Source organism: Martes martes (genome assembly GCF_963455335.1).
Source record: "Martes martes genome assembly, chromosome: 8".
Taxonomy (NCBI): Eukaryota; Metazoa; Chordata; class Mammalia; order Carnivora; family Mustelidae; genus Martes; species Martes martes.
In genome coordinates, this window is record NC_137895.1 from 77,619,542 (window position 1) to 77,635,502 (window position 15,961).

General features: G+C 38.6%; 1 protein-coding gene across 2 annotated transcripts in view; it reads left to right on the forward strand.

Moving 5' to 3' along the window:
* Positions 1-15,961, forward strand: part of PDZRN4 (PDZ domain containing ring finger 4) — a gene marked incomplete at its 5' end in the record, with an annotated part of 346,436 nt that overhangs the window by 200,189 nt on the left and 130,286 nt on the right. Inside the window, one exon of one of the 2 annotated variants that reach the window (XM_080810036.1) lies at positions 15,689-15,757. The exons of the other annotated variant lie outside the window; for it this stretch is intronic. Within the exon in view, the coding sequence (XP_080666162.1) occupies positions 15,689-15,757 (69 nt within the window). Of the gene's footprint in view, positions 1-15,688; positions 15,758-15,961 lie in introns of those variants that run through there. 2 annotated transcript variants of the gene reach the window in all.

Genomic DNA, 15,961 nt, shown 5'->3' on the forward strand with positions numbered 1-15,961 from the left:
AAACCTTTGCTGCTGTGGGGGTTTATAGGAGTGGGGTGCATTAGTGTTAGATCATTACAAAGCATTTTGCTGACTGCTGCAGAATTAATGGCACTTTTACGGCTCGCGGTTAATGACTGTCAAGAAATAAGAGTTTATATCTGTTCAAATTGTAATTTTAAATCAAACTAGCCAGCTGTCAGATGCACACAGCACATGAGGACTCCTCTTGGTGATATTTGGTGTTTCTCTTATATTTATCATGTTATTAGATCATTGCTTGGAACCTCGATTGTTTTGCAGAGGCTTGGTATGAAGTTTTATCATGACAAAAGCAAAGCAAGTTGTCACTTCTAAGAGGCGATTTCTGTGTCCCTGTGGAAATTTAGTTTTCTTCAGTATTGAAATACTTGAGATTCTTGCTATTTTTTGAGTACCCGCTTTTTAAAAATTTAACCTCAAGGAAACTATAACCTTACTTCCTACATCACTGTATGCAGGGACATCTGATGTGAGCTCATTCCACTCTCCTTCCTTCTCACACTTCTAAGTTGTCCCTATCTTTATCTTTGTCTTCTGTCTGTGAAAACAGAAATCTCCATCCACTCAATGCCTATTGCCTTTCTGTGCCTCTCACCCTCTTCACTTTTAGTTCGTCCACGTTTTCGTCCCTCTCTCTTCAGCATCTTCAAACTCTTCTTTCCTGGATTCACTCCTTGTTGAAAACAAGCAAATAAACCCTTCCTTGATCCTGCTGTCTTCCTTCAATGTCATTTTAGCTCCCTATTCTTTCCCTCATGACTTCCGGAAAGAATGGTCTTCGTGTGTTCTGGGCAGTTCATCCCGTGTCCCACGCTTGTTTCGCCTGCGCAGCCGGTCCTGCCTTACTCTAAGCAACTCTCTCCAGACAACCGATGGATTCCAGTCAAGCCCAGTGTTCCCCATGCAGCGCCCCTGCCTGGAATTCTCAGCCACATGTGAACGTCCCGACGAGCCCATTTTTGAAACTGCGTTTCTGTGGTTTCTTGACTCCTTTGACTCCTGTCTTTCTTCTCTGGCCCTACCTCTTCCATTTCTTTACCAAGAGATAGGCAGAGGGTCAGGATTTTGGTTTGGGTTTTGTTTTTGTTTTTGTTTTTTCCTTCCATATCTTCTTTGAATGCCCAGCTCGTTACCTCTGTTTCAAATATATATTAGTGACTTTCCCATCCGTATCGGCGTCTTTGTTCTCTCTAGTAAAAACTTCAACTCCAGGAAGGGTACCCTTACTCTTAGAAGTACCTCAGTGTTGTCGTACCCAGCTCCAGTCTGTTCACGTGGTGTCTCTTCCTCCTGACTTCCTTATTTCTATTAATGACACAGACTTTAGCGCAGACATCCAGTCTTACAAATGTACTCACTATTGATGTCTTCCTGCCCCTTTCCAATCACTTGGCAGGACAGCTTGATTCCATCTCTGTAGCATTGCTCTCATTTCCTCTGTACATCCGTTCTTTCCACTTCTCTTTTCCAAGACCACTCACACACTATTGTAAAGGGTTTCATTATTATTATTAATACCATTATTAGATTCTTGTTTGTTTCTTCCAGCTCAGAACTCTTGAGAAATTAAAATGATGACCTAGATACTGCACATGCTTGCAGAGAAATCTCTAGTAGCTCCTCCTTACCCATTGCAGAAAAAGCAAGTACAGACCCTCAAGACTCTTCACCTAAAAAGGTCAAGTTCATTTCTCCTCAGAGGGTTCCACATTTCACCCTGCAGGCTAAATACTGCACCACTCCCTTAATGTCCTCATTGTTTCTTAAGTATCCGTCTTTTCTTCACTGTTCCGTACCCTGACAATTTTTCTTCAACAACTCCATGGCTGCCTGCTAAAGATACCCTACTTCCTGATATTTTTCTGAGAAACAGTCAAAAATTACCAGCAATAAAATACATATATATGTATCACATCTTTATAAGTAAATGATATGTAAAGTAGATCCCTCAACTAGCTAATATCCCACAGTGATTAGTATACTATATCCCTACTGAGGATTCTGTTTGAATGATTCATTTATTTAATTATTTAAGGTTAGCAGAGTACCCGTGTGTATCAATAAATACTTGTTGAATGAATAGATGAATTTAACTGATTGTTTTTAATTAGAATCTCTTGGCTCATTACCTTGGTATTTCTTGGGCCTGACAGAGTTACCAATTTTGTTTTTATTTGTAATTTTATCCTCCCTAATTTGTATGCCATTTTATATGCTACACCTATGAAAATAGTTGAACAGGTTTATCATTAAAGAAAAACTGAGGAGTCAACACAAACATAACTCATGTTCATATTGCTAATTATTATTAGAAAAGAGCATTGTGTATCTACCATTACATGACAGGAATTATAAAACACATTCTCAGTCAAATGAGCTGTATGTCACAGGTGCCTAGTGATTGTCTGGCACCCAGTTGAACTTTTGCTGATTATCATTACTGTAATAAATTTCTGATAATAAACTCCTTTGGAAATCATTACTGGTCTCCAAAATTCTATAAGTATATGCATATATGTAAATACACACACACAAAGTAGACACATACATCTTACACACAATGGAAATTTCTTTTGTCAATGTGACATTTATCTAAGACATTTATAATATGCTTAGCCAAGCTTCTGTCTTCCAGTATCTTATTCCCTTTCATCTATGTTTCTTCTGATTTTCCTGAACTATTATATCCTGATTTCATTTGTTCAATAACTCCTCTTTGCTAGTTAAAAATTGGCAACATAAGCTCAACTCTGGTTTTTTTTAATGGTTTTTTGTTGTTTTGCACTTCTTAGCAGTAATTAAAGTTAGATACATCTATAAGCTTCATTCTACAAGGGTAATTTTCCTCCAAATTTTGCTTAATCTGCATGATCCTGTCCCTCTTGATTTTTGCATATATATTGTATATTATATGTATATAACTGACACACTGCCTTGAAAATTTGCCAGATTTCTAGTATTAGTTCTATACTCAGGAGTCCCAGGATCAGTTTTAACTTTACGTTGCTCTTGGACTCCCACCCCTTGAGCAGTTAGAAAGTTGCTATTAACATTCCTAGCTCTTAAGACTATGAAAGTTAGTAATTGTAAACTGGTCAAATCTTTCAGAAAGTGGTAAGAGTCTTTGGGAGCGGGGCTAGGAAAACATGGTCTTAATGAGAAACAGTCATTTCACATAATCCCATCAACAGTGCCATGAGGCAGAAGCTATTCCCTCCAATTCACAAATGTGAAGCAAAGACTCAGAAAGTTGAGCATGGTTTTATAGCTCAAACTGTAGAGCTGGGACTTAACCTGGTGACTTTCTGATTTTGAAGCCCATGTTGTTCCATTACTCTTTTCTGTGTTGAGTAGCTCCTCATGCTCCTTCTAGAAATTCCTATTCTCTAAACCACACTAAAACTATTCCATCCTGGGGCACCTGGGTGGCTCAATGGGTTAAGCCTCTGCCTTCTGCTCAGGTCATGATCTCAGGGTCCTGGGATCAAGCCCTGCATCAGGCTCCTGCTCCCCCCACCCCCTGCCTGTCCCTCTGCTTACTTGTGCTCTCTCTCTCTCTCTGTCAAATAAATAGATAAATAAAATCTTAAAAAAAAAAAAACAAAAAACTATTCCACCCTGTGGCTGGTTTCCTTCAGGTCCTATTTTTCTTTATTTAAAAATAATTCATCACTTGATTAAAAATCAGCTTAACCTACTTAGGCTATTTTTGTTTGCTACAGATTTGATGTTTTCACCCAATTAAGATGCAAAACCCCTCTGAACATCAGAATTTCTGAAATGGGCACAATTTTTGCTCCAAGGGATCAAGAGCTCTATATGATCATAGCATGCATTTATATTCAGGTTGCTTATGTTAGACGGTCCTCCTGTTGAATCAGCATATTCCCCCCTCACTCAAAAACAAAACAAAATGAAATACTGCTTATCCTATGTTGAAACAAATGATCTGATGAAAATCTGAATGGCTTCCAAGAGAAACTTGACAATTTTTATACTTTTATTTCTGAATATTCATTTAATTATGCTAGGTAATGTCACTATATTTCTTTGCACAGAATTGCTTAAGAGGTCCCTAGCATCATGACCTGTTATTAAGCCCTGATGAGTTGAGCTCTTTCATGCTAACTATATTTGTTTCAATACATAAATTCAGAGGGGTCCTCTTTGAGTCTTAGTCATGCTAAGTTATACTGAGGTAACAAACAATTTTCAAATTCTTGGTGGCTTATGAAGTTAAAGGTGCTTCTCTCCTTCATACAGAGTTGGATGCAAGTCTGAAAGCTCATCTGAAGGACTTTCTCCAAGTAATGTCAGGGATCTAGGCTGTTTTTTTTCATCTGACTCCACTACAGTGGTATCTTTTGCTTACAGGCACTTGGTGGACACATAAAATCCTTTCCCACTGGGTTTACACACCAGACTTATGGGTCTAGTCAACCTAACAAGGAAGGAGGCTTACATATAGCTGGGTGACAAACAATTTTAGGAATTCCAAGCTGTAACCACAGTTTCTTAGGTTCACCCTCCATTACTACTCCTTTGCTACCGTAAACTTTATGACCTCAGTTCCCCTAAGTGCTTTGTCATCACTACTCACTGCTTCTTGTGAAACAGATTTCAGATGGCAAAGCTAAGCTCCAGACAGGTTGAACTTGGTGTCTAGAGATACTGAAAATCAAAGAAGAATCATATCTTTTAGAAGTGTAGATGGATTTACACCTTTACTCAGATCAATTATGGTGCATTAAAGAAAGTCGTCTCATTAACATAGAATCCAATAAGCAGTCACTTAATTCTCTCTGCCTGGCACCAACACCTGAAACTTGGGCCACTCACTGTCCCACTAGGGATATTGGATTCTTCATGCTCAGTTGCATACCTGATCCCAGAAGCTAAAAATCAGCCTCCCCACAGATCTAGTAGAAATTTGCTCACCAGTACAGCCTATATGTAAGCCTGTATGTAAGGCAGAAGGAGACAATGACTCTGATCTAGTCCTGACCCTACCACAAATTTCATTCATGGGACACAGGACTAAAGACACTGTACTATATGAAGTGGGTCCTGCTGCCTTACTTCCTGAGAGAAATAGTATTATCTTTTCAGAAAAGGCAGAATCTTAGAGTTAAGCCCATTTCCATTTAAATCTCAACTTTGCCCCTTAGCTGGGACAGAAATTGATCCAGTTGCATAGTATCCTGAGCCTGAGTTTCCGTGTATGTGAAAAAGCCACATAGAGTTCATAAAACTGTGTGAGACTTACAGCACTTTTGATGTACCTGTGTGCTTTGTAAATGTTACTTCCCTTCTAAAATGAGTAACAAACACCCAAGGATCTTGATAATCGTATAAGTAACCATATCAGAAATTTAACTGATGGGAGGAGTGTTGGGTTTAACATATTACATCTCGATTTGGAGGAGAGAAAGGGATGAATTTCTGTAGATTTTCGGTGGATTATTTGAAAATACACAGTCTCAGCCCTCATTTGCTGGCTCAGAAGCCATGAGAACAGGGTCTATCCATGTGTAACTTGAAAACGAGCTTCCTGAGTGATTCAGATGCACACGCCTAGTTAAGTACCACTCTCAAGGCTGGCATAGGGCCTGATACGTAGGAGGTGCTCAACACACGTTGATGGAACTCAGGGGGTCACCATCTTGGCCCAGTTCCTACCTCTTATAACCGTTAAATTTCTTTCTGCACCTTCTGCCTGCAAGTCCCTATGATATCAACTATTGTTTATCTTAGAGGAACCCAGCCTTCCCCAGAGAACACGTGGTGTTTCAAAGTATCCAGCCATTTGCATAAATGTAGACAAAACAGCCATATAACTACCTGCTTTTTAAAATATCTTCACAACAGAATTTAGACACTTCAGCAATGCTATATTTTAAGCTGTGATAATACTAGTTAATAGTTGTTAAATGTCTACATGGAGCAGGCTCCAGGGAAAGCTCATGTTCTCAAAATCCCTCTGTGGTAGGTACTGTGACTATCCCAATTTCACAGTGAGGAAATGGAAGCACGCAAATGATGTGTAACTTGTTCAAGTTGATATGGAAAATTTTTTAGAGTGACGTTCAAAGACACTCCTAGGTGACTTCAAAGTCGAAAAGAACTCAGGGGCTCATGCTGATGATTGTGGTGTCCTAGACCAGAATTTGTATATCGTCAGGCATTCTGTATTATTAGTTCACAGAAACTGATTGATGTGACACAAACATATTGACTTGTAGTGCGTGTTTCAGACAACCACATTAGGGCCATTTCCATGATAGAAAAACGTGGCAATGGAATGGGGAAGGTCTGGAGACACCAAGACCACAATAGTTAAGTGATTTTCTGGGACCCTAAAGGTGGCAAAAAACTTCAGACCTTGAGCAGTGTGTTAAAATATGTCATCTCTTTGCTTGCTGTCCACTTACCTGTCTTATTTATCCTTATATTTACTTGCTTATATACGCATATAAATAAGTGTGCAAGGAAAGAATAGATAATCCAGGCCCTAGAATATCCAAGAAGGATGAGCCGGTTTTCACTCCCTATCATACCACCCTGTGTTAATTCCCTACATAACCCCTATTATTTCCTGGATAGTTTATACAACAGTGATCTGTTTATTTATTTACTGCTTTCTCTCACCTAAGTTTTCTCCATGAGATCTGGGACTTTATGTATCTTGAATATCATCATAATGACCAAATAGGTGAGTGAAGTCCAAAGATGAGGGAGGAATGATCATGTATCATGATACCAGATAGAAAAGTAGAGTCTTGGGACTGTTAATGTCAAAAGAGAAAGAAAAAGGGGTGCGTGGCTGGCTCTGTCAACAGAGCATGTGACACTTGTTCTTGGGGTTGTGAGTTCGAGGCCCATGTTGGGTGTTGAGATTACTTAAAACCCTTGAGAGAGAGAGAGAGAGAGAAAAATATTCCAAAAGACATAAAAAGTGGTGCTAGAAGAATTGTGATCTCTGCACCTAGAGCAGGAACACTCTGTTTTGTGTTCTCTTTTGCTAAAGTGTATGTCTGTGTGTCTCTGTGTTGGAGAGAGATGGAGACAGAGAGAGAGAGGTAATAGCCTAGGGGCCAGGAAAATGGGCTTGTAAATGTGTGTTTGTAGACAGAGTAAAGCAAGAACCCAACAGTTGCTTCCTTATACTATTCTAAATGCTAAATATTCATGAGTGAATGAAGGATAAATCAGAGAATAAACAGTAACCTAACCCAGAAGAGTGGTCTGGGAAGGGAAAAAGGAGAGATTGAGCAATTCCAAATGACTGTGCTTGGTCATTAGATGAAAGGGGAAGAGGCAAGGCAGACTTGAGTTCCTGAGGCTAGTCAGCCCAGCCTTTGATAGGGAGCACATGTAGAGCAGTCTTGGTGGAAGAGCATTACGACTGAAGTTTTGGTAAGTTGCCTTTAATGTGCTATGCCTAGCCCACATGTTAATGTAGTAGTCCATGAATAAGTAGGTCTGAAGCTTGGGAGAGAAGTTAAATCTAGAGATTTAAATTTGGGAGTCATCAGCTAATCTATACCTTCACCTTTCTCAAAATCTCCAAATTTACTTGTCTTATGTAACTGTTGATGATTATTCCTTAGTATGGAGATATGACTGCCCTACTATCCATGCATATATTTCCTCCTATAACAAACATTAAGAAAGAAAAATAGTCTACAGTTATCGGTACATATTCAGTGCTGCGAAACCCCATCACCAGTGGAGTGGAGTAAAGTTATGAAATTGCTTAGATTTATTCAATCTATTTTATGCAGCCATGCTTGAGGACACAACTTGGAACCTGGGAGTTAATTTTAGACTCCACTCCTTGTCCTCTGGGAAATTCTTACATCTCACTGTGCTTCAGGCATCACCAGAATGCCTTCTTCTAGCCATCTAGGAATTTGTCATCATGATGACTATCTCCGAGTGACAGGCAATAAAAAAGACTGTTTATACAGTGGATCCAGACCGCTTGGTTTAAGTCCTGGTTCCTCAATTTACTACTCATGTAACCCATCTACAACCCATGTTAGGAGGAGACATCGATAATACCTACCCCAGAGGGTTGATATGAAGACTCAATTACGTTAATAATGTATGGTGCTAGAACAATGCCTGGTATAGAAAAAATACTATGTAAGTGTTAGCTCTTATTTTCAAAAATATTTAGGAATTGTCATCATGCTCTGATCATAGTACCATTTAATAAATACTGGCTAAACAGAAGTATTTACTGAGCATTTTCTTTTTTTTTTTTTTAAGATTTTATTTATCTATTTGTCAGAGAGAGAGCGCACAATTAGGGAGAGCGGCAGACAGAGGGAGAAGCAGACTCCCCGACAAGCAGGGAGCCTGATGCAGGACTCGATCCCAGGATCCTGGGATCATGACCCGAGTCCAAGGCAGATGCTTAACCGACTGAGCCACCCAGGTGCCCCTACTGATCATTTTCTAGACTACTTTTGTAGAACTGAAAATGGTGATGGTTGTGTTCTGAGGAAACCCTAAATACTACCTATGATGTAAGCTGAACAGTATGACATTACCAAAATATGATGTATGTGTATGGCCAGCTGGCCTATAGATGACCAAATCAAGAAAGGTAGTGTTATTCTGGGATAGATTAGTAGTCATAAAGTTCCTCAAAGAAATAAGATGGGACTACCTACTTCCTATGAATCTTGCTTCACATGCTATCATTGGTTTCTTGCACATTTATGTCCACATTATTTATACATTATCCATTAAAATAAATAAAAAGAACATCAGGATTATTACTCTGAATATATTACATTACATTCTTTACACAGAGTGTGTGTGTATCCCGTTTACATACATAATGGGTACTTCTTTTACATAAAGGGTGGGGAAACAAAAAACCTTTGAGGAGCTCTTGAATGACCAACACAAGTATACACTAGCAAATGATGTGGATGGAATAGGACTATAAAGTTTCAACCAAGTGAATTTCAAATAATGTAATAGAGATTTATTATGACTGAAAAACCATGAAGAGATAACCTAGAAGTCTACAGGAGTAATCATCATTACCATTGTCATACTACTTGTGTGATTACTAGTAGCCAGTATGTTATTGGGCATGTATGATATGCCAGGTGTACCTGACACATAAGATCATCACAACAACTGTATCCCTTGCAGTAATTATTTGGCAGGTGCCATTATATTCTCATTTTAAAGATGAGAAACCAAGAAACAGGGAAGATAAACAAAAATAATAACTTGCCCCATATCACATAGGTAGAAACTAGGGGAACTGGAACTTCCAGAGCAGACTGCGCCTAGAACCCATGCTGAACCAGCACACCAATATGGACAAAATACTTCAGAGTTTATGAATCCCTTCTTCTGGATTCTATTGCGTTTCATCTTCAGAATCAGCATGCAAGGTGTGTATTATGTCAGCATGCAAAGCCATACAGACAACAGTGACAGGTCTCAAATGGGAACCCTAGTCATCTTCCTTGAGATCCATACCTTTTCTTTCTATGGCAGTCTCATCTACTGACTTGACAATTCCTAGGAGTTTATAAGTGGGCAAAGTACTTTTAGTTCTATAAGCCACAATTGTAGATGCAAAATCAACAAGGCCAAGTAGGGAGAACAATGTGAAAAGGATGCTGGGTTATACACTGATATGTTGAGCTATAACCAAGTAAGTGGATGACACATGGACACTCTAAGCAAGAGCATTTTTGTAAAATCATGAGAGTAGTTGATACTGCACATTGTTATGAATAAACACTGGATGAAATCAAAGGGCAAAGACTCTAGGTCTCCTGGCATTGGCAATTTCAACACCTAATTATTTCTTTATTAAAAACAAAGGATAGGGGCGCCTGGGTGGCTCAGTGGGTTAAAGCCTCTGCCTTCGGCTCAGGTCATGATCCCAGGGTCCTGGGATCGAGCCCCGCATCGGGCTCTCTGCTCAGCAGAGAGCCTGCTTCCTCCTCTCTCTCTCTCTCTGCCTGCCTCTCTGCCTACTTGCGATCTCTGTCTGTCAAATAAATAAATAAAATCTTTAAAAAAAAAAAAAAAAAAAAAACAAAGGATAATATCTGACGTATTTACCTCAGAGACACTGTGAAAATCAAATAAAAGGATGTCATTTGAGACACCTGGAATTCCTATACTACCAGGCAAATGATCAGTGCCCAATAATTTATCATGTGTATTCAATAAATTCACTCATATGTGAGACAGAATAGAACTTTAAAGGTGCATATAAAATATATGCATAAATGTGCAAATAACTGATAAAACACGTGTGATCATACCTCATTTATTTGCATACCTGTCAGAGAAATTTTTACTTCATAAACTCTCAATTTGATGTTTCTAGAATTAAACCAAGTTAAATATCTTATGCTTATGGTTCTTCAGTCCTTTGACTTAACATTCTTGAAGCAGCCCTACTGGAGAAAAAACTTTACCCAGCAATGAGGTATAGAAACACAAACACAAATTATGTCACTTTGCCAGAATCAGGTCTGTTTAATCTCCCAGTCACATCCATTCACTCAGTAGTCCTCTATTGAAGACCGTCAACATGACCAGCATCACGCTAGGAGTTCTGGGAGGTCAAGGGGCAATTGACCACTTCATCCCAGTTTGTCCAGACTTACGGTCCTACTGCCCTCACAGGTCTTATAGTCTACCCTGAGGGGTAAAGCATCTACATAAAAATGATGTGAAGTAGAAAATGATGCATAGCTCGAGATGGGTGTGGATAAAATCCACTGAGGGTTTAGAAGTTCCGTAGTGAAGAGATCACTTCTCCAAATTCATGAGGCCAGGGAGGAAAGAACATTTCAGCTGGACCACAGAATGATTTCTGGAGTTTCTGAAGAATATGCAGCGTGAGGTACAATCTGTAGCAAAGGTAGGAAGATGGGGAAATTTACACAGCCGTTCAGCTTTGCTGGAGCTTGAAAATAGAAGCGTGCACTCAAGTGACCCGTTTGCCCACGGCTGAGGGGCTCTGGGATACAGAATTTGGAGAGCTAAAGCCATAAGAGTCCTGGGAAAACTGGGATGGGTTGGTCATTCCTAGTGTGCACTCCAGTACAGTGCCCAGTGATCCATTATCAAGGTGTATTAGTAAGGGAAGGTATTTAGCTGTGACCTATTAAAAAAAGTCAACACCTTGATAAAGTTTAATTTTAGTTTAGTTATTTATCTAAATCATAATATAGTGTTTTTTTTTAAAGCCAGAAATAATCTTTTCCCTTATTTTAAACTAGATCTTCTTAAAAGTCTCTCTCTCATTCTCACTCTCTTTCTCCTCACTGCTTTGAAATACTACTCTCAGTGTCCTCGGTCGGTTGTCAGAATCAGGGAAGTGCGTATTGATGTGGCTCTAACATCCTCTGCAAGAGAGAGAGCTCAGCAACTTAGCTATTGAATTCCACCGCAGAATTTGTCCTTGGAGAACTGAGTTCACATCTCTTTACTCAGTTTGACCTTGGGTAAGTCGCTGTGTCTCTGAGCCTCCAGCTCTTCATCTCTTTGTGATTGCATATAAGATACTAAACCTTAGAAAATGTTAGGCAGATAAGTGTCGACTCAGAAGTAACCAAGCATCCTCTAAAAAGAAGGCAGGATTTTTATGACCCAAAATGATGTACATACCAAAAAATGTAGTTTAGTAATGCCTTTTTAAAAATGTCATTAAAGTCTCCTTTAATCTGTAGACTTTCATATCTCTCTTTCTCTCTCCCTCTCCCTCTAAGAAACGGGAATATGTATCTATGTATGTCAGGTTACTCGCAGTCTGGATTTGGCTGATCACATCTCCATGGTATAGTTTAATATTCTTCCCTGTTCTCTGAATTCCCTCTAATTTACTCACTTTGGGAAATGCTCTTTCAAGAGTGGTCTCATTTTCTTCTGTCAGATTGTGTGTGTGTGTGTGTGTGTGTGTGTGTGTGTGTGTGTGTGATGTTAGCAGCCATTAATTCTCAGTACCTAGATCCATTAATTAAGGATTTCCGGCATGAGCATGTTCTATCATTCTTTCTTCATTTATTCAGTGGAATAATTCTATAAGGAGAAACTCCCTCTCATCTACTGTAGTTAATTCAGCGTTACCATTTATATAGGAGAAGCAGGCAGGATAAATTCTGTATTCCTTCCTTTCAGCTACCTCGGTTTAACCCTCTTATATGCCAGTATAGATCTTAACGATAGTACGTCCAATTTTGCAAGCCATTGCACTTTGGGAGAATAAACTAACACAAATTAAAAGCAATAAAAATAAATAAGTATATTTTGAAATACATACACAACAAATGTTTTTGCACTTTGGAGAGTATTTTTGCATGGATACTCAGAAAGATAGTCCTCTATTCTCTGCTTACTTTTATTTTTATTTATTTTTTTCAGCATTTAATTTAATTTAGTTATTTATTTATTTTTTAAGTAGGCTCCACACCCAACACAGGGCTTGAACTCACAACCCTGAGACCAAGACCCAAGATCAAGAGGTGGATGCTCCCCTGTCTGAGTTACCCAGGCACCCCTCAGCTTATTTTTAAACCATGTTATCCCACATTATTACTGTCTACCACAGATAGTATCTAATCCATTTGTATTTTTAAGACATTGGTTTTTTTTTCCTTTTTCTTTTTTTTTCCCGGATTTTATTTATTTATTTGACAGACAGAGATCACAAGTAGGCAGAGAGGCAGGCAGAGAGAGAGGGGGAAGCAGGCTCCCTGCTGAGCAGAGAGCCTGATGCGGGGCTTGATCCCAGGACCCTGAGCTCATGACCAGAGTCAAAGGCAGAGGATTTAACCCACTGAGCTGCCCAGGCACCTCTTTTTTTTCTTTTTTAAAAATTTTATTTTATTTTATTTAAGTGTTCCAAAATTCATTGGATTAACTCATTGGCCCTGTCTACTCCAGACGTTACATTCCAACACAAGATTCTGCAGTTTAGTCACTGGAAATTCTAAAGCCTTGTATTCTAATGAAATTTAGAGAACTTTGGAATATGTGTTCCCTTTTTCTAAACACCCTCCAGTTCAATGGAATGAGCCCATTAGTAACAGAAGATGGAAGCCTTCCAGAGTATATGGGCCACAGGCAGCATTTGACAAATGATTAGAGAAGCTGCCCTTGCTTCCTGAAATAGAAACAAAAGAACAGGGGCACTAGTAATGAACAGACACAAACAGCCAAGACAAATGGATGAATGAATAACTTCAGTTTGAAATTGCTGACTTCAGTGGAATGCTCATTCTTTACTTTCTGATGACTAAGAAAATATTTTTGAAAGTTATAATTGTTTTTTCCTTTAAAAGCTAACTACAAAATATTCTGAGAAGAAAGCTCCAATAAGCAGCAATAGCTTTAATAATTAGGTTTCCTACTTAGCTTTCAAAACCTGTCTCATAAAGAAGTTTTATAAGTAGAGGAAGCAGACACTTTCATTGATGGATGACTGAACCATCCTTGCCTTACTGCATTCTAATTTCTTGTAAAGTACAGAATTTCAACATCTGGAGATCATTAACTCTTTCACTTTAGCAGTTCAGAATCCTTCAGAAAAAGAAATAAATAAATAAATAAGCAATGCTCACTTTAAGGATGTCGACTCCAGCATAAAAACACTTCCTTGGAAGTGGTGCTAGAGACTCAGAGAAAATTAACATTTTTTTAAAGCATCAAATATGTATATTTTACCACTGCACCTACAGAAGATCGTTCCCGCTCATCCCCAGCATTGATTCCCATAAAAGGTCTTTTCAGATACTTCCTTGAAAACATTTCCTTCCATAATGGAATCAAAATAATTAATAGCGACTACAAGTGGTTTCGAATTTGCAGGAAGTCCCGGTGAACTTTGGTCACAAGCAGTATTCCCTATTACGATGCCACTTTCATGTAGGTCTCTCAGCTTGGCTTTCGTCCAAGCTGTTAGGTGAAATTAGGCCCAGAAAATCGGATTATTACATCCCAAGGGAAACGACCGATAAGCAGCAGATGATTGCTCACCTCTTTGAGACTTGCTGGTGTTGAGGTGTTACTAGTTGCAAAGCCAATTTGTTAACAATTAGTACTCATTAGAATCATTTCCTGTTATCGATTCTAAACATTTGACAAAGCGCTTTTAGGAAATTGGACCCCAAAAAGTGGCTCTACGTAAGTGATGAGCAATTAAAAATCTTCAAGATCCAATGTCATTCCAAACCACAGTCATCAGTTTCCAAGTAATTATTTTTGCTTTGGAACCCACCTGCTATCCTGTCCAGTTTAAAGATGTGCTGGAACAAGGACATACTTCTTAATTAGCAGAGGTTGTGGTTAAGTCAGAATAGGAACAAAAGGAATTTTCTTTCATTATCTGCTTTAACTGTTTGTACTGTATCTATAAAGGATAAAAATTGCCAGCTTGCAATATAATATATGTATTTGTGAGAATGTGAAATTAAATGCATTACTTCTATTATCTAAACATCTAAGCTGAGTTTTTTAAGTCTGTGTTCACCTTTGTCATTATGAACTCTAAATATAGAATCATAAATGGAGTCATTGTGCATTACATTAGAATTTAAATATTGCCAATGTCAGCTTTCTGAAATATTATATATGACTTTAATAAAATTAGCATAAATACTATAAGCATTTGAAATTTTTCTCAGAAAAGACATTCTATTTGTCTGATTTTTAAATATAGACCCACGTGCATTATAGTGCTGCAAATTCATATTCAATAAATATGCCCTTATTATCTAATTAAAATATTTATTAGCTGTACAAGTATCATCTCTTCATACTCACCTAAACGTTCTTTATTTAGATTAAGAAAATGTGTTTTATTTCCTCTCTGGTAGGTAATGGTCTTTACACATGAACTATTCAGTGTTTTTTATAGGATCAGAATTAAAACTGAATGATAGCCCCCATTTTCTGTTCCTTTCCCACATCACTCCCAAATTCTCCTTTGCTTCTGTGTTTATTTTGTAAATTTAAATAATTGCTCCCATTCATCTTCCCCTTGACTTACTAACACTGAAAATATTTCTTCTAATTGTTGCAAAACATGGAGATGTGAACCAAGTATATTTCTGTTTCTGAATTTCTTATTCCCATATTAAAACCTTACATCAACAGAGAAATTAAGTGTATGTTCCTTTTTGAAATGCCCTATGCTCACCCCCTCTATCCTTAATAAACAGAGATGGTATTGACACAAGTGAATTTTGTTTAACCACACTACATTTGCTTCTTAATTAGTGAATATTCATCTGTCATCAGCAGCAGCTATGACACCCCTCCCTGCTAACATGTTCTGTCATAAATAATCAATGAGGCACTATTAATATTCATGAGCTGGAATCTGTGTAGTCATGTGCACTGATGCAGAGACAGGGGGAGTGTTGCCATGAACTGACTGGAAACTCTGTGTGTGTATCCGTGAGTGCAAGATACTTAGGGAACGCGAAGAAGAGCATGCTGCCACACACCAGCCTGGCTTGTGCTTCCAGCTAACAGCGGTTTGTCTGTGTTTCTGGGCTGAAGTGACTGATGAAAAACAGTAGTCAAGTCTGGAGGGTGATTCCCTTTCAGTTCACTTGCCTTTCAGGTCTGGGGAAATTAGAAGATTTGCTCTCTCCCTCTGCTTCTTAGAATGGGCTGCAATTTGTGCACTTTTCAGAAAAGAGAGGAACACTACAAACTGCTGTATGAAGTTTCCCAGGTGAGTGCAGGGTCTGATGCCAGCACCTCAGCAGCCAGGCTTTGTGTTTGTCTGGAAAGATGGTAAATGAATTGTGGCTAGCTTTATTTTTTTTTCTTTCAGTAGATTTCAGAATTGAGAGCAGACTTGCTGGTTGGGGGCTTTTTATTTTGGTTTTGGGTGGCAGTTTTCGGGTTTCCTTGCCACTCCCCCTTCAGATGACTT